This window comes from Bison bison, unplaced genomic scaffold (assembly GCF_000754665.1).
Source record: "Bison bison bison isolate TAMUID 2011002044 unplaced genomic scaffold, Bison_UMD1.0 scf7180017864322, whole genome shotgun sequence".
Taxonomy (NCBI): domain Eukaryota; kingdom Metazoa; phylum Chordata; class Mammalia; order Artiodactyla; family Bovidae; genus Bison; species Bison bison.
Window position 1 is genome coordinate 5,688,454 of NW_011494894.1, and position 18,939 is coordinate 5,707,392.

The 18,939-nt window shown below is 37.7% G+C and overlaps 1 protein-coding gene across 2 annotated transcripts in view; it reads left to right on the forward strand.

Annotated features, from left to right (window-relative positions):
- IVNS1ABP (influenza virus NS1A binding protein) overlaps positions 1 to 14,600 on the forward strand; it is a 21,741-nt gene extending 7,141 nt beyond the window's left edge. For both annotated transcript variants that reach the window (XM_010853077.1, XM_010853076.1), the window contains exons 2-15: positions 710 to 932; positions 1,896 to 2,024; positions 2,246 to 2,415; positions 2,541 to 2,616; positions 3,966 to 4,139; positions 4,464 to 4,589; positions 5,962 to 6,069; positions 10,138 to 10,267; positions 10,497 to 10,721; positions 11,162 to 11,283; positions 11,378 to 11,504; positions 11,600 to 11,731; positions 11,856 to 12,029; positions 13,162 to 14,600. In XM_010853077.1, coding sequence (XP_010851379.1) covers positions 1,914 to 2,024; positions 2,246 to 2,415; positions 2,541 to 2,616; positions 3,966 to 4,139; positions 4,464 to 4,589; positions 5,962 to 6,069; positions 10,138 to 10,267; positions 10,497 to 10,721; positions 11,162 to 11,283; positions 11,378 to 11,504; positions 11,600 to 11,731; positions 11,856 to 12,029; positions 13,162 to 13,415 — 1,929 coding nt within the window. In that variant the 5' untranslated portion in view covers positions 710 to 932; positions 1,896 to 1,913 and the 3' untranslated portion in view covers positions 13,416 to 14,600. The remainder of the gene's footprint in view (positions 1 to 709; positions 933 to 1,895; positions 2,025 to 2,245; positions 2,416 to 2,540; positions 2,617 to 3,965; positions 4,140 to 4,463; positions 4,590 to 5,961; positions 6,070 to 10,137; positions 10,268 to 10,496; positions 10,722 to 11,161; positions 11,284 to 11,377; positions 11,505 to 11,599; positions 11,732 to 11,855; positions 12,030 to 13,161) is intronic.
- Positions 14,601 to 18,939: the final 4,339 nt, after the last annotated feature.

Below are 18,939 nucleotides of genomic sequence, written 5' to 3' on the forward strand. Positions count from 1 at the left end.
GCGCGTCGGGAGGTGGTGGGAAGGATACAAAGATAAACAAGACAGAGGCTCTGCTTTCAAGGGACCTTGAATCATGGAAGATAAGCAGGTACACAGCCCAGAATAGACCAGCTGGAAGATCACACAAACATACTTTCAGAGAGGGTGCAGTATGTGGAGGATGGAGAGAAACTATGTTCTCAGCTGGGGGGATCTGGTGGGGGCTCTATGAAGGTAAGATGTCATCTGCAGAGGCTGTGTTAAGGGTATTCCAAGAAAATAAAACTTGAACAAAGGTACAGAGATGAGGAAGTACGCAGAGCATGTTTGGGAAACAGAGTATCTGGTTTGAGTGGAACATTGTGTACACGTCTGGAAACAATGAAGGTTACTGCTGGCTGGTGAAAGCAGACGGATCACGTGTTTGTGTATTAATTAGAATCTCACAGTAACAAATATTAGAATTAACCAATATTTACATTTGTTCTTGTATATCTCACTTAACTGATAAGTTACTAGCTCCTGCCCTCTGGGGAGAGTTTTGGTTTTTTTTTCAATCCCGAGTGGTTGCAAGTTAAATGAAAATATTTATGTATAGTTACATTTGTATTATATTCTGTATTGTGCCATTTACCTTGAAATGTCTTTAAGATCAGGACTTAGCATGATCTGCCTAGATCAATTACATTCTTTGATCATTCTGAATATCCAAAAATTTTCATTATTACAGATTATGATGCATGATTATCACAGAAGAAATTCGTGTCTATAGCTTTAAAGGACTTGATTACATCATTTTCAAGCCTGATAGTTTTGGAATCACCATTAGAGCTTAAGACTCCTCTGCCTTCACTTCAACCACCTGTCTTCATACTTCGCCGAAGTGCTGAGTTTCCTTTGTCCGTGGATTATTTAAAGCATCCCAGAAATAACAGTTCTCACCAGTATAGCAGGTAAGTGAATATTCAGTGGTCAGTGCACACATTTTTTTTTCCTAAAGACTGTGCCAAGTACACCAGCATCCTTTCATAATTTTTTTAAAAGGCGGAGAAGTCAATAGTATTTGTAGAAAAAAAACTTTTTTTCTATTGTTTTCTTTTCTGTAAACTGTTTTGAATTTAAATAAATCACTTACTTCAAACTGAACCCTTCTTTTACCACTTTTTGATGATGTATTTTGTGTAGCCATTAATCCATTTGTTCACAGGAAAAAGTGAAATGAAAAAAATTTTTTAAAGAACATACATTTCTAACATGTATTGTTATGAGACAAGTAGTTTAGAATAAATGAAACATGGAAAGGGAACAGAATTTTTTAAACTATTTTAATTTTATTGGCATATAGTCAGTTTACAATGTTGTTAGTTTCAGGTGTACAGCAAAGTGATTCAGTTATACATACACATATATTTTCTTTTTTAGATTCTTTTCTCCTATGGGTTATCATAGAATATTGAGTAGAGCAAAGGGAACAGAATTTAAGTTAGTCTTATATCAGTTTTTCTCATTTGTGAGTAAAGGAGTGACTGTAGCCCCAGTCCAAGGAATCTGTATGTAATGACCACTTCACATCCTTCCAGACTTTTCAGTTGCTTGTTGTATGGATTTGGGGAGGGCTTGGTTTCCATTTTCTTCCCCTTCACAGTGTGTGTACTAATAGAAACCTGGCCAAAATTGCTAGGATATCATACCACTACTGTACGAATTCCTAAAAAGACTTAGGACCAAAGTATAGGGGTACAAAGGCTTGGACATTCAGTGCCAGCGTTGTTTTAGCAACGTTCTTGTGTGATAAATTTTTATGTATTGTTGATAGGATGGAATTTGAAAATTAAAGATACTGTATTACTTTTCAAAATGTTATAAAAATCACCATTTATAAGTAAAAATAACTTGGCTTTATTTCTGCCCTTTAGCTAAATTTAAAAGGAAAAATGATTCCCAATGGATATTTAATGTTCGAAGATGAAAATTTCATTGAATCTTCTGTTGCCAAATTGAATGCCCTGAGGAAAAGTGGGCAGTTCTGTGATGTTCGACTTCAGGTATTTAAAACTTAATTGGAAACTTACAGAACTGATCTTTCATTACTGAAAACCGTATGTTCCTGGATTGACTTATTTTCTTTCTCATAAGAGGCATTTAATGAAATAAATTTAAAAGACAATGATTTACCTAGAAACATAAGATGAAGGATACGATGTAGTAATTAGTTAGAGAAATACATAGTCCACAGTGCTTCTAATTTTAATGCCTGATGTTGCAGGTCTGTGGCCATGAGATGTTAGCACACAGAGCAGTCCTGGCCTGCTGCAGTCCCTATTTATTTGAAATCTTTAATAGTGACAGTGATCCTCACCGAGTTTCTCATGTTAAGTTTGATGATCTCAATCCGGAAGCTGTTGAAGTCTTGTTGAATTATGCCTACACTGCTCAGTAAGTTCTCTGAAGTACATCATATAACTAGGAAATGAAATTCCAAGTCCCTCTAAATTTATTTAAGAATCTGTGTTTTAAGGCCATGGTATGATAAATGATATAGAACCTTTTTTTTCCAATAGGTTGAAAGCTGATAAGGAATTAGTCAAAGATGTTTATTCTGCAGCAAAAAAGCTGAAGATGGACCGTGTAAAGCAGGTAGAGTAACAGAAGTAATATACAAGGAGTAATGTTACTAGGGGGTCTTACTTTATATAATTAGTTTGTATAATTTGTCATAAGACATCTGTTGGTCTCAAGAACTTGAAAATGACCCCTTTTCCTCCCTAGAGATGTGAGTATGTATATAATTTTAACTGTTTAGCTATAGTAACGGTCACACTTCCTCTTAGATAATTCAAGCTACAGTCTTGCTCTTTCAGTAGCCTTCTCTGGTGGGGTATCCATGTCAGTCTCTGATAACATGAATTAAAACAGTCTTGATAGTTCTCAGTCATATAATTCATACCCTTAATTCTTGATTCTTCTACATTTCTCAGTTCTTCTTTAGAAGTTTTTTTTCTAGAATTTAATGCCACTGAGAAGTGGCATTAATAATTTATAGAAGAAAAAAGCTTTTAATCCTGTAGTGTAGGGGTCAGTAAACTGCAAGCCTTAAGCCAGCTGCCTAGTTTTTTAAAGTTTTATTGTAACAGAGCTCTCCACTGCAGGTGGTCTATGGCTACTTTCTGCCTGCAGTGACAGAGTGGAATAGTTGTGAGAAAGTAAGGCCCACAAGCCTAAGCTGCTTACCATCTGGCCCCTTAGGAAGAAGTTTTCCTGTTCCCCTCCTCTCATGTCATTCTGCTTAAAAACCCTTCTGTGCTTATAGCACATGTCCTTCAGGTTAGCATTCCAGGTTCTCCCTGATTTAATTGCTATTCCTCCAAAATATTTCCTGATTTTCTTATCTTTTGTTCTAGCCAAACTAAACTGTTGCAGCATCTTGCCTAGTACCTATCTGCATTCAACATCATTTCCCCTCTAGAGGCCAGTTCAGATAATTTCCTTTATGAAGCCTTGTCTGTCATTCTAGTGGGAGATACTTCTCTGAACATTTCATGTACATTTTCATAGCATTTCAATTTGTTGCATTTTAAACAACTTATGTATTTGTATGTTCTTCTTTGATGTTATTGTTTATATACATGTATCCATGGTAGCTCAGACAGTAAAAAATACACCTGCAATGTGGGAGACCTGGGTTCGATCCCTGGGTTGGGAAGATCCCCTGGAGAAGGGAACAGCTACCTACACTGGTTTTCTGGTTTGAAGGATTGCATGGACAGAGGATCTTGGCAGGCTACAGTCCATGGGGTCACTACGAGTCAGACATGACTGATTGACTTTCACTTCACTTCATTCTTCCTACAGTTTAACTTGTTCTATTAAGGCAGTGAGTTTTGTTGATTAATTTTTATATTGTCTCATAGTACTTACAAGGAATATTAAATATTTGTTAAATAAAGTGTGTGTAAATGTTGACACTTTGTATTTTTTTCCCCAAGGTTTGTGGTGATTATTTACTATCTAGAATGGATGTTACCAGCTGCATCTCTTACCGAAATTTTGCAAGTTGTATGGGAGACTCACGTTTGTTGAATAAGGTTGATGCTTACATTCAGGAACATTTGTTACAAATTTCAGAAGAGGAAGAGTTTCTTAAACTTCCACGGCTAAAGGTAAAATATATAAAGATTAAAGATGTGAAGGTAAATCTATAAAGAGATATAACTATTTAGTTCCAAGAATGTAATCTTTGTTCATGTTTCAAGCAAGTGAGTAACGATTATGAAAATGACAGTCCATTGAAGTGATGTTATTTTTAGCCGTGTAAAGGTTTCTTCCTACCTGTTTGTTTACTTTTCTTTCTTTGGCTACTGGTTTATAATTCTTATAAATTAGAATAAATGTATGGAGTGTAATGGGCATCTGTGACCACTTTGTTATGAAGTAGAGAATTAAGAGCCTCGACACTGATCTGTGTCTGTTTTTCCCCACTCTAGCTGGAGGTAATGCTTGAAGATACTGTTTGCTTGCCCAGTAATGGCAAACTGTACACAAAGGTAATCAACTGGGTGCAGCGTAGCATCTGGGAGAATGGAGACAGTCTGGAAGAGCTGATGGAGGAGGTTAGTTTTAAAGTAAATGGGACTCAACAGTTACTAAAAATACTTTTGCTATAACATGAAGGATTCCCTGTCACTTTTATTTTATAACAATGACCCTAAAGAATTTAAATTTTGCTATAGGTACCCCTAAGCTGAGAAACAGGGGGGGTGTCCAGGTGAGCTGAATGAACTGTTCAGTTTGGTCTTCTGCTTTTCTTTTTTTTATTTCTTTGCTTATTATGTGCTGTTAACTTTCTTTAAAGTAGCATGTAATTTGCTTTAGACATGGGAGGTGGTACTGAAATTTTCTGTAGATTCTTAATTTTTCTTCACAGGTTTTTGCTTTAAATTTGACAAGTAGGTAAAAGCTTCTAATGGTTGTTCCTCCCCATTGATTTATCTCCCCATAGGTTTATTAACAAAACTAGGATACCCAAGACTGAAGAAACAAGAAGAATCCTCAAGTGTATTGACACGTAAAGAAGCAGCAGTCCTGCCCCAGTTCTCCTAAGAAAAATCCGCTGTGGGCAGAGAACGATGATGATTTAATGGTGTTTACTCCTTTACAGGATTCTTATCTTTAAAGCTTTGTGTCTTTCAATGGTGTTGTTCATACATAGAGTCACTCACTTAACTTGGGCTACTTTTTAAAAAATACACAAGGAAAAATCGACGGAGAAATGATGGGAATTAAACATGCAGGTGAAACAGTGGAGTTGACCTTGAGTTTATCCCTCCACTTAAGCCTTTCAGATACACGAAAGGCTTATTACCAAACCGGTTAGGCCTTTAGAAACGCGGTTATCATTATACTCTAAAAAGGCGAAGAGGTGATCTTTAAATTCTATCTGGTTTCCCACTTGAAAATCAGATGCATTAACCATGTGTTTGCATCGTTAAGGGAGGCAGCTGTGGAGGTTGTTTGAACTCTTGCGTTTGTGTTTTTTTTCTTATCTCTTTTTTTGACATTGCCTGCAGGACAGAAATATGTTTATACATATTAGGCCACTTATCTTCGAAGGTGTAAACCATATTTAGTACTTTATTGTAAATATGTACATTCTTTAAGAGTATATATATTGTACTGGTCCCTTTTTTTTTCTTAATGCTGTATCATGGAAGCTATGAAAAAAAATGAAGATTTCTTTCAAGCCAACCAAGCCAAGGATTCTTCAGCCAGTATTAGAAGATTCTGTATCTTATTTTTTGCTTTTTTTTATTTTTATTTTTACCACCATGACATGTTTTCTTTACTTTGGGGATCCTGCCAGAGTAAGATGTCAAGAATCCAAGAAGCACACTGGAGGTTGCCGTGAGGCGTGGTGTGATCTGCATACTAGTGGAGTAGCCATGGAGACAGTAGCCACATGGGTGTTCTGTTGCTGTTTTGCAGGTTCAAACCTTGTACTACTCAGCTGATCACAAGCTGCTTGATGGGAACCTACTAGATGGACAGGCTGAGGTGTTTGGCAGTGATGATGACCACATTCAGTTTGTGCAGGTACACAATGCACATCTGAGGTAACCTCAGGTTAAAGTTTGATTAGAGCATTTTATAGTCTACTGAAATTTTCCTTTAATAAAGGAAAGTGAAAGAACGTCATTGGTATAACTGGACAGAAACATTTGCGGGAGAAAAACCAGCCTATCTTTCTTAGCATTACTACCACTTTTGCCACATAAAAAGAAATTAGCACAGCAAACTAGGAAATCCCATTTAAATTTTGTGTGTGTGTCTCGATCAAATAGGATTTTCAAATAGTAAGAAAAAGGGCCAATAAGATGAAGCAACATAGAAATTCTTTGGTTTTTTGGTTGGACCATAAAAAATAGTTGTCAGAGGAATGACTGTTAAACCTAAGTTTTATAAATCCAGGTACAAACTTTTTTCGTTTATGGGCAAATAACAGAGAAAAGTGTACAGATCATAAGTGTCACATGGTAAACCCCTTGGTTTAAAAACTTATTGGATGAAGAAGAGAAGATTTCAAGCATTCTGTAAGCCTTCCTCTTGCCTGCTTCCCAGTCACTTGCCCTACACTACCCCAGGGGGAGCCATTATCTGACCTTCTGAAACATTACCTTAGTTTGCCCATGCTTGAAATTTATGTAAATGGTTATAGAGTATGTATTGTTTTTGTTTGGCCTTTAGCTTAGCATTGTATTTGTGAGGGGTGAACTATAAAGTAGGCTGAGTTGACCCAAATTAATGGATGTTTCCCTTGAGTAATTAAAAGGTAAATGGTAGACTCAGAAAACAACCTATATGGTGATGTTATTAGGTGTTCTGTGTCAGTAGTGGCTGGACATTTTTATTTTCACAGAAGTTTTTGGGTGTAAATTTGTGCATTCTGAACGTTGAGGCTATCTTTCCCCTTGTCTCCAAACATCATAGGTTGACTTTTTTTTTTTAAAAGTACTCTTTGATCAGGCAGTGGTTGAATGCCTACTAAGTAGAAGGCCATGATGTTACCTAAGAGGGCCCCCCAACGTGTAAGAAACAGTTTCTGCTTCCAGGACCTTACAGGAGGAGGTAAATCAGAACAGACTAATAAGCATTACCTACAAAAGACATTCAGGGAGGGTGGAACAAGAGAGGAAAAACCAGGGAAATTTCACAGTGGAGGCAACATTTGAGCAGTCTAAGGATATAGAAGAGTTTGCAGATAGAGGCGTGTCAGGTAGCAAAGGATACCTGGACAAGGAGATTCTCTTGGAGTTGCAGGTCTCACAACTGGAAAAGTCGGTAAATATAGTCTGATTGGGGCTTCATACTTTATTCTACAAGTAGTGGGGGGCTTTCAAAGAATTTTAGACAAGGGAGTAGAGTGAACTGAACAAACACATTTCACAACTTTAATAATAGTGAAAAACTGGGCAACGGTCCAGCAGCAGGGGGACTGGTCAAATTATGGTTGTTTCCATACTGCCGACATCTGTAAGTCCATTAGTCGTATTTTAGACAGTGAACTGGTAGGTGGCATTCTCTGGGTTGTGGAATTCCAACTGATTTTGGTGAGGGGGAGGGTGTGGTTGTTTGTCTTTTACTTACTAAAAGCATCAAATCCTTCTATTTTTTATGACCAGGTGCAGAGGATAGAGGAAAGCTTGTGAGACCACTCTGTAGACTATTACAAGCAGTAGTAGTAGTTCAGGTTAAAAAAAAAAAAAGATGATGAGCCTTGATTTGAGGAGAAGGGAAAAGGGTAGACTAGATGTTTCTAGTTGCAAAGGTCCTTAGTAACTGTTTGGGAAAATCAAGGAAAAGGAAGAATTTGAGGGTGAGCAGGATCCTGACAAGTGTGACTCATTCAAAGGACGTGCCATGAATAGAGATAATAAAGTAAGAAGGAAGAGGAGACACTAGGCTTTAGAAATAGGAAGTGAGGTCGAGAAGTAGCCATTAGCCTCAGAGTGGTGTTCAAGCTAGCTAACATAGGAGAAAAAAGTCTGAAAGACTGAATTGTTGACTATGTTAAATCATACTCAGAGGGGATGTAAAAAGGTCAGGGGTTTCTCATCTACACTGGTTTTAAGGCAGCCACTCTGTAACCTTTAGTGGTTGTAATTTCCCAAAAGTTACGAAGGTTAAGATTAGCTTGAGAAGTGATGGTGGCTGAAAAAGCCACCAGGGACCACCCCCCTGGGGAGGGGAGTTCAGAGGCAAAGTGTAGGCCAATGGGTGTGCTGATGGGAAGAGTTGATATGGGAAAGTTTGAAGGTAAAGCAAAGAATTAGGTTTGAAAATGTCTGGAGTTGACCAGCATTTCTGTATAAGGCTTGTAGTTAATAACACTTAAGTAGTCATCCTTGTTACCATGCTTTTTTCTTTCTCATTGATTTTTCTCTCAAAGCCGTACATTAGAACAGTTTTCTTAACTGCAGTAAAAGCCATCATCATCTTGTGTTACTTTGGCTTCCTTTTTCCCACAGATTGGGATAGGGTTTTATGTACCTTGTAACTGCTATTAGCAGAGGATACAAACAAGACTATCATAGTATAAAAGAGTGGCTTTATACTCAGAATTCCTAATTTTTATTTTTATTGTTTTATTGCCTTAGGCATTGTATATCTTCTGATTTTCAGTATTTTTGTCTATCAGATGGATAAGTGTATTGCCCTTCCTGAATTAAAAAAGATGATGTGAATAAAGTACCCAATAATACCTGGGTACATAATGTGTAAATGGAATTTGATAAAAACCATTACCATGATACATTCTCTGTCTTCTCTCAAAATAGCCTCTTATACTGCAACCACATTTGCTGAATTGCCCACACCAAACTTGATAGTTTTTTCCCAGCTTCAAGTAGCTACCAGAATCTTTTTCTCTATTGTCACATGTCCTTCTTCTTCTACTCTAAAGAGAAATTTCCTTTAGAGATCCTACCTACCCATGTGGCTTTGGCCCTGGGGACCAAAATAGAGGAGCAAACTTGGCCAGGTATTGAAGGTGGTACCTGTTCATTCAGCAGACACTTCCTGCCAGGGTAGTCTTGATTCTTCCGATGCCTTGTGATCATATTCCTTAGACGTATTTAGGGCTCAAGAAATTGGAAGAAAACCATCAAAGGGAATTCGTACACGAGGGCACAGTGTAATCACAGTCATTTGGAAATTTGCAGCTTTGCCCGTTTCTCCCTCTTCTATGTTCCTGTGTATTCCTTTATGAGTGTTTGATTCTGTTAGTGTTACTACTTTATTAATATCTGAGTACCATTTTTTACTTTTGTGTTTTGATGTTGTTTTAACTTGTCTCGGCTTCCCTGGTAGCTCAGATGGTAAAGAATCTGCCTGTAATGTGGGAGACCTGGGTTCAAATCCTGGGTCGGAAGATCCCCTGGAGAAGGGAATGGCAACCCACTCCAGTATTCTTGCTGGAAAATTCCATGGACAGAGGAGCCTGGCGGGCTACAGTCCATGGGGTCACAAAGAGTCGGACACAACTGAACGACTCATACTTTTACTTGTCTAAAAAAACACTCTATAATATCTTTAGGGCAATCCTAAAGAAATACAGTTGTAAATGTTTCTTGTAGTTGCCACTTTTTTCCTATAAAATAACTTTCAGAGATTGGATGGATATGTCTGCTCACTTTTTGCTAACATTGTATGAAGGATGATACCAGTACATATGATTTAGTTAAGTTTAGCAGTTTCATGGAGATAGTTAAATGTATTCTTTTAGTTAATTCTTGCTATTTTAGATTTATAACATATTTCGGGAGGTTCTATACTTATTTATGTGGATTATGAGGGAGGAGGTTCCTTTTGTTCTTCCCTTGAGTACTTTTCTACTTGATCTGCAGTGTTTTTCGTTGTTGAACTCGAGCTTTTCCTTGATCAGGGTAGGTGCAGTCGTTTCCTTACCAAGTGGAGGTGGAGCAAGGCCAGTGACACGTGTCAGCCAGAAAGTGTTGGTTTGCGTTCAGTCTAGGTGTGCTGTAAATGTCATGCGTAAGTGAAGGGTGCGAAGTGTTTTTTCAGTGTTGTGGACTAGCTCAGGAGCAAAGGTACACCAGGTATGGTCTTTGGCTAGGTTTCTGTAGCTGCCTTTTGATTTTGCAGAAAAAGCCACCACGTGAGAATGGCCATAAGCAGATAAGTAGCAGTTCCATTGGATGTCTGTCTTCTCCAAATGCTACAGTACAAAGCCCTAAGCATGAGTGGAAAATCGTTGCTTCGGAGAAGACTTCAAGTAAGTGTATTACACTTGTCAGATTGCCTTTGGTTTATTTCTTTTTAAGAAGGAGTTTTAAGTTAGAACCATATCAAGTTGATCGAGGAAAAAATTCAGAAGCAACTAAATTTGGAAAAGAGTAACAGGTCATCCCTGTCTGGAGTCTGGAGTCCAATGCAGGATCACCACAGCAACCGAAAGTAATAAAAATTGCATCTTTAAAAACACAGAACTCTTGTGCTTACAGATAACACTTACTTGTGCCTGGCTGTACTGGACGGTATTTTCTGTGTCATTTTCCTTCATGGGCGAAACAGCCCACAGAGCTCACCAACAAGTACTCCAAAACTCATTAAAAGTTTAAGTTTTGAGATGCACCCAGATGAGCTCATAGAGAAGCCCATGTCTCCTATGCAGTATGCACGATCTGGTCTGGGGACAGCAGAGATGAATGGCAAACTCATAGCTGCAGGTAAGAACAGAAGGATGAGTGACTTAGCCAAAAGCTTTAACTGGCTAAGTCTCTTAAGCAAATGTTTACACTTGCTAATGACATGCAAATTTTGGAAGACAAGGTTTAATATGCCTTCTGTGGCATCCCACTTTACCACATTCTAAGATGGCAGAGTCACTACTGTTGTAGCGCCTCATCTTCAAGTTAATGTCTGTCTCTAATTCCTTAAAAACTATAAGTAGTTGTGTCCTAATTTTCAAGCCAAGATAAAGCAGTTTACCTATACTGATAATTTTGTCATTCAGCTCTAACAAGCACTTAGTTAAAATGGGGCCTTATTAAGTTTGTGGATGAAAATTCTTTACCTCATTTTGTACAGATTACTTGAAACATTCTAGACCAGAAACCCTGGGCCAGTTTAATATTTTAAACATAACTGTTTGTGGTTCTTATACCAGGTGGCTATAACCGAGAGGAGTGTCTTCGAACAGTTGAATGCTATGATCCACACACAGATCATTGGTCCTTTCTTGCTCCCATGAGGACACCAAGAGCACGATTTCAAATGGCCGTACTCATGGTAAGTATACTATTTTGCAGGAAGCAGCAGCCCACACTTAGCATTTCCGCTAACTTCACAATGGCAGAAGTGCTCATCTCTCGCTTTGGCTCAGGGCCAGCTCTACGTGGTCGGTGGATCGAATGGTCACTCAGATGACCTGAGTTGCGGAGAGATGTACGATCCAAACGTGGATGACTGGACTCCTGTTCCAGAATTGAGAACTAACCGCTGTAATGCAGGTAATACTTTCCTGCTGAGATAATCAAATACTTAAACTGTACTTAAGCATGATGATTAAGTTATCCATTTTTAACCTTATTTTATACTCACGTAGGAGTGTGTGCTCTGAATGGGAAATTATACATCGTTGGTGGATCAGATCCATATGGTCAAAAAGGACTGAAAAATTGTGATGTATTTGATCCTATAACAAAGTCATGGACGAGCTGTGCACCTCTTAACATTCGTAAGTTGATTTTCTTTTTTTAAGTATTTTTTTTTTAAGACCTCTTGAGTCAGCGGTATGTGCAGTACACACTTACAGTTTTGGGGAGATACAGTAATAGTTTTGGTTTGACTTGATCTTACAGGTAGACACCAGTCTGCAGTCTGTGAGCTTGGTGGTTATTTGTACATAATTGGAGGCGCAGAGTCTTGGAATTGTCTGAACACAGTAGAGCGTTACAACCCTGAAAACAACACCTGGACTTTAATTGCATCCATGAACGTGGCTAGGCGAGGAGCTGGAGTGGCTGTTCTTGACGGTGAGTGTTGGGATTTGGAAAGTTGAGGAATGGGTAGTGGCAAGAGTTTGTTTTAAAATTCCAAGAGAATGTCAGTAATAACTATGCACTGTTGTAATTAAGAGTTCAGAAGCAGCCATCGTTTCTGACACAGTGAAGGTTGGTGGTTTGTCTTTTGGAAGTTTCTAATAATCAGAGACTCGGTACTGGGTATATAGCATAAATATATTCACCTTCTTCCATAAATCATACTCCTGATGCATTATCTTGGAGTTTGAGTTTGTTTCTTTAGAGCAAGAATTTGTAAAACAAAGGAAATACAAATCATCTAGTTTACTCCATGCCGAATTGAAAGCAAAACAAGTCTTTCCAAATCATTTTATATAGACAGCTTTCTTTTCGCTTCCATTTTATTGATTTACATATTTATTTTGGAACAAAGCTTGTGGCTCTACTGGTAAGAGCCTAAGTGTGGAGGCACACCAGTAAGTAGCCCACTGGCCTGCAGCCTTGGGCCTTGGGAGCCTTGTCAATTCTTTCATAAGTACATGGACACAGGTAGGCTAAGTGACAATCAGATGAGAAAATAAGGATTTTGAGAATCCCCAAAAAAGTTTTTTCCTAAGCTACAGAGAATATTTAATGCTAACATTTTATTTGAAAATAATTTAACAATTTAACTGCCTATGTGTATTTGAAAATAGTTCATTTCATTGCCTGTTTCCAAGAATAAATTTCTGTAGCAAAACCATTTTATATAGTTGGAAAGGTCTAGAAAATGTTCAGTTATTTAAGCCTTCTTTCCTGTAATCTTCATTCTTGTGCACTGGATTAATAGAAAACTTTCCAGTGCACTCTAGGCAAGTTGTCTAACTTCTGGGTTCTTCATTTCTTCATCTGTGATATGACAGTAATAGAAACCACCTCATAGAACTGTTGTGAGAATTACACTTCCTTTAAATTGCCTGACTTACATGTGCAAATGGGCTTTTATCAATTTTATTCCATTGTATTCCCAGCTTCTAGGGAATGCTTGCCACATTTAGTTAGGATGAACGGGCTTTTCTACCAAGAACCACTGATTTTAGCAAAAGACAGATTTAAGGGTTTCTTTCTTAGCCTCTCCAGATTAACCTTGTCTCTTCTCTCTTAGGAAAACTGTTTGTAGGTGGTGGCTTTGATGGTTCTCATGCCATCAGTTGTGTGGAGATGTATGATCCAACTAGAAATGAGTGGAAGATGATGGGAAACATGACTTCACCACGGAGCAATGCTGGGATTACAACTGTAGGGAACACAATTTTTGCAGTGGGAGGGTTTGATGGCAATGAATTTCTGAATACGGTGGAAGTCTATAACCTTGAGTCAAATGAGTGGAGCCCCTATACCAAGATTTTCCAGTTTTAACAAATTGAAGACCCTTTCAAACTAACAGGCTTAGTGATGTAATTGTGTTTAGTAGAGGTACACTTTGTGAATAAGGAGGGTGGGTGGGTATAGATGTTGCTAACAGCAACACAAAGCTTTTGCATATTGCATATTATTAAACATGCTGTACATACTTTTTGTGTTTATTGGGAAAGGAATGCAAAGATGAAGGTCTGTTTTGTGTATTTTTAGGACTACTTTGGTTACTTTTTGGAAGTTGATATTGTAAAAGAATAAACCAAGAATTGATTGGGAACGTCATTTCAAGAAGTCCCCTCTCCTCCACATTTGTTTTGCCAGTTTGCACATTAAATGACTCTTTCTCCTCAAATGTGTATTATGGGGCAAGAGGGGTAGGGTAAGATATAGGCAGTTGGGTTTTTTCAAGGGCCCTTTTTCAGTAACTGGAACACTCTACAACAAAGAGACTTATTTAACTAGATGACAGTGACTATTTTTGTTTTTATTAAAAGGAAGCTTACATGCCTACCAAGGTTTAATCTTTTATGATTGCCTTTTTATAACTTTTTGTATTCTTAGCAGAGTACTTTCTTTACCTGTTGAAGTTAACATGTCGCAGGTTCAAATTACTGAAGCAGAGTGGCAGTCTTAAAAGTATGCAGTGAGGTGTTTTATACTCACAGAATACAAACTTCAGAACTTTTGCCTTAGCTACAGGTTTTTTTTTTTTCGAGAATGCAATACCAATGTTTATTTGAATGGGGTTGCTGAACAGTAACATGGCTGTGATTTTTATTTGATACACTGTTTTTAAATACTTTGACTTCTTGGGGGTGTATTTTATATAGCAAAACACTCAATATTATATATAACAGTAAAGAACAGTGAAGTATTTTATCTTCTAAATAATTCCTATTTTTTATCATTAACAAAACAATCCTAAAATAGCAGTCCTTGATTGTGGGAAAAAAATTACCTTAAACTGTACTGGGTTTATGAATGCAGCCTTATCAGAACTCTGTCTTTGTTCAGTTTGTCTATTCATTCAGATAAATACTGGTTGGAGTGGTGACTTGGTATTGTGTAATGCTACACATGTAACTTACGGTGCCAAAATTAGAACATCCTAATGCTTGCTGTTGATGCAAACATATTAAAGGTACTTTGCAGGAAATCCTTGCACCATGGGATTATTCTCCAAAAGTTGTTTGTATTCTTTTTCATTACTAAAAGTTTTGGGGGGTGATTTTTAAAATTTTTTTCCCAGTAACAATGAGCTTAAGTTATTTGTGGGAAAATACTTACCTGGTATCTTACATCTGAAATAAGGACGGTTGTTTGGGGGGTTTTTTTGTTTATTTTTTGCTTTTCTCTGAGAAGGCAAAGAGGCACATGGGAATCTCATGAGGCACATGGGAATCTCATGAGCCACCTGGGACCATATGACTATCCAGTGTCTTAAGTTGGGTTAAGAAGAAAATTAGTTTTTTCCCCAAGTGTTCCACTGGTGCTTTGACACCTTAGTTCACTCCTCTGTTCCACAAAGAACCACCAAGAAAGGAAATCAGTTTGCCTGGTGGCTCTGTAGTTCCTGACTATCACTAGTTTCATTCCAGACTGAAACTAGGTTGGCAGATTTGAATCGGACTTTTTAATAAGGTTCTGTGTATGTTTTATTTATTTAGCACAAGGAAATAAAATTTTACTGGAGGGAGTCACTATGATATCCTTGAAATCACTTCTCAATTCCTAGGTAACATGCTTAATGCAAATAATATGTGGGAATATTTTGGTCAAAGTTTTATCATATTACCATTGATGCCACTGGTAGCTAAAATTATGTTCTTTAAGTATATTTTGAATATAAGAAGTTTCCATAAAGGGGAAAAAAAAGTGCTCATTGAACAGTTGTTCCTGTTTATCTGCACTTAAAAGGTTTTTTTTTGTTTTTTGTTTTTTTTTTAAGAGAAGGAGAAAATGGCATAGCTTAAGTATAAGTTAAAGAATTTGTTTTTGTTTTTTGCCAATGTGGGTTTCAGAGTAGTTTGAAAATATTGGTTAATAACCATTCTCAGTCGTAATAATGCATGAAACATACCCGATTCTTAAAACAGTAGCAAAAACTATAAAATACCTGTTTGAATTAACAAAACAATTGATTATACTCAAGTATGAATTTTCTTTTATTGTGATTTTCAAGGATAGGGCTTTGATATTTGGCCTCTAAGTATAGTCTTACATATTTTACCATTTTCAACATGTAGAATTCCTTACATAATCATATTTTAGGGAGGATAATTTGGAAATATGATTAGTACAAGAATCCTTGCTAGTGAGGGACAGGGAGGCCTGGCATGCTGCAGTCCATGGGGTCACAATCAGTCAGACACGACTTAGTGACTGAATGACAAGTATACCCTATAATCTGTAAAAACCCTGTAAAATTTTGAGAGAGTAGGCAAAGGAGACATATAGGACATTACTGCATCTCCACAGTTACAGTTAGAAGACTGTGAGTCACAGAAAAGAGTCTCCATAGTATTAGTATTTTTTGTATCTTGCTTTGTTTCAAAAAATTTGAAGAGTCTCTCACTGAGAAAACAAGGAAATATCAATATATGAATCTCATATACTTAGTAAGGCCAGGCCACAAATTTGGGCCTGTTAGCAGGAGACCCACTGAATAAATCATCTGAAGGTTAAATAACTGTGAAGTACCAGTTTTCTTCATAAAAGACCAGAAGTTTCTCAAGAGTCAAAGACTAACAACGATAAACTGAACAGTAAGTATAGTATATACAGAGAGGGACGTGCTCATGGCTTCTTTTACTAGCACAATAGCTAACAAAATAGGCTTCTGTTAGAAGCTCAGTACTCTATTGCGGGTTCAAATAAGGTTGAGAAGCAAAGTTCAGTTATTAAGCTGGGTATGTCTAGGGTTGATATCTTGTAGGAATACAAGAATCTAAAAAGGGCATATGTCTGAATAGATGGCAAAACATTTGCTCAGAGAGAATAATGGGACTAATATAATTTTAGCTTAGAAAAAGATGAACACAGAATACCAAATTTTAATGAATCAGAAAAATTTAACAGACAAACTGAAACATCCTGCAAAAGGTTTGGAAAAAGACACTGATAAATGGAATCTAATAATAACATGAAAATGTGCTTACTATCATTGATCATTAGGAAAATAAAAAGCAAAATGATACACTTTAGGAAGTTTGACAGTTTCTTAATAGTTAAATATTCTAAGACAGTAGCCCTATTCCTAAGTATTTATCCAAGTGAAATGAAAACATGTTCTTAGAGAAACCTGTGTATGAATATAATAGCTTTATTCATAATCACCAAAATCTGAAAACTCAAATATCCTTCCAGTTGAATGGATAGAAGGGTACATCCATACAATGAAATACTAAGGAATAAAAACAAGATAAAACACGAGTGGATCGTCAGAAGCCTCATGCTAAGTGAAAAGCCTCTATTTACAGAGCATTCTGGAAAAGAACTACATGGACAGGAGACATCAGTGGCTTCCTGAGGTGGGGATGGGAGTTGGCTACAAAAAGGCACCAGGGAATTTTAAGGAGCGATTGAAACTCATATGTGAGCTGCTGTGTGATGGTGTCTGACAGAACTAAAAATTGTACACTTGGAAAGGGTCTGTCTTTCTAGCTTAACCAAACCTTTAAAAGAAAAGGCTTTTTAAAAAAGGCTAGGACATGTTAGTATTATTTTACCTGACTAGAAATCACATCAGGGAACCATTCATTCTCTCTGGCCATGCAAGGGTTATGTCTCAAATTAATGTAGTTTTGCCTACAACCATTCATCTACCATCGAGTTGCACAGGCTAGGAGACTCAGTTTAGATCGCAGTTAGGAATACTGAGCCTTGGTGGTACCTGAGATCTGAATGTCTTACCACCTTCCTTTCTTGGTTCACAGCTATAGATTCTGCTCACGCTCATGCAGCTGCTTGTTTTCCCTGGAGTGGGTTTTTTTTTTTTTTTTTGGCCAAATAGCCTAAGGATCCAGCAACTGGATGGAGAATGGGCTGTCAGTCCGATCTGATCCGATCTGAGTCAGAAAAGGAGTACGGGTGGCAGCATCCCTCGGTGGAAGATGCAGTTCATTAATAGTGAGATACATTCCCTCTTAGAAAAAAAGGTAAAATTCATTCCAGCTCATGGGATGAGTCAGTAGGAGCTAAAAGGCTCCAAAAGGTAGGTGAACTTGAGGAGATGTCACATCAGGAATATGAACTGTAAGAAAGTGAAGTCACTCAGTTGTCTTCAATTCTTTGTGACTTCATGGACTGTAGCCTACCAGGCTCCTCCGTCCATGGGGTTTTCCAGGCAAGAGTACTGGAGTGGGGTGCCATTTCCTTCTCCAGAGGATCTTCCCAACCCAGGGATCGAACCTGGGTCTCCCGCACTGTAGGCAGATGCTTTACCATCTGAGCCACCAGGGAGGTCTAAGGGAGACCAAGACACTAAATAATCGTGGGTCAACTTTGGAAGGGTGAAAGGACTTCTATTTTCAAGATGATGGCCAAAAGATCAAGGAAATAAAGTTTCAGGTTGGTCTTGTGTCCCCTGTCTTTGATGACAGGCAAAGACAATGATAGGAAAGTGAAATGAACCCACCTGAGAGGTTCCACCAGTTCCAATTGCCCACTGTAGGTCCTAACAAGAAGACCCAGTAGGACACAAACGTTCTTGAGCCAACTTTTCTTTGGCTCAGAATGCTGGAAGAGCTATGGCAGCTGCAAACCAGAGGATTCAAACCAGGTCCTTCCTAGAAGGAAATAAGACGATCTTGTGGAAGTAAGCTAGGAAAGGCTGGTGTAAAATGGTTCCATGAACTCTATCCTTGGGTATTGCGTATCAGAAAGTTATCACAGCTCCTCACTAAGGCAAGGCATTATGCAAAGAGCTCTTCCCCTCATGGGATTTTCTTCATCAGTCCCCTCAAACACAATAGCTATCCATACTGAATGGAGATTTTAAAACCTGAAGTTCTAAAGATCTGATAATCTCCTATCAAAACAAATTTATGTTCTGTGCAAGGGAGTGCTTAAATGATCATTACGTCAACTAAATTACTCCAATCCAGAGAGGAGACTAAGGAAAAAAAAAGAGTAGGGAACAGGAGGAAAGGAAGCCCTCAACTCCTGCAATGGACTAGTAGGGAAAAAAAGCAGAAAGTTTAAAATCAGGAAAAGGCAACAAAAAAGAAAGATCTGACATTTCAAAGAAACAAACACTAAAAATTCTTTAAAGAATGTAGCCAAAGAGAAAAATAAGACTAGAAAGAAGAAAACACTTATACCTTATAATAAATATTTAAATAAAAAGGTTGAAAACTGACAATGCAGAAAGTGAAAGACACAAAGACTAGGATAAAATTAAAATCCACATGTATAGGGTGAAATAAGTCATGACCAGAGTGAAAAATTTCCTAAGAAGTATAACATATTAAAAAGATAAAAGGGAAAAAGGGAGGTAATGAAGCAGAGCAGGGAGTCCCACGGA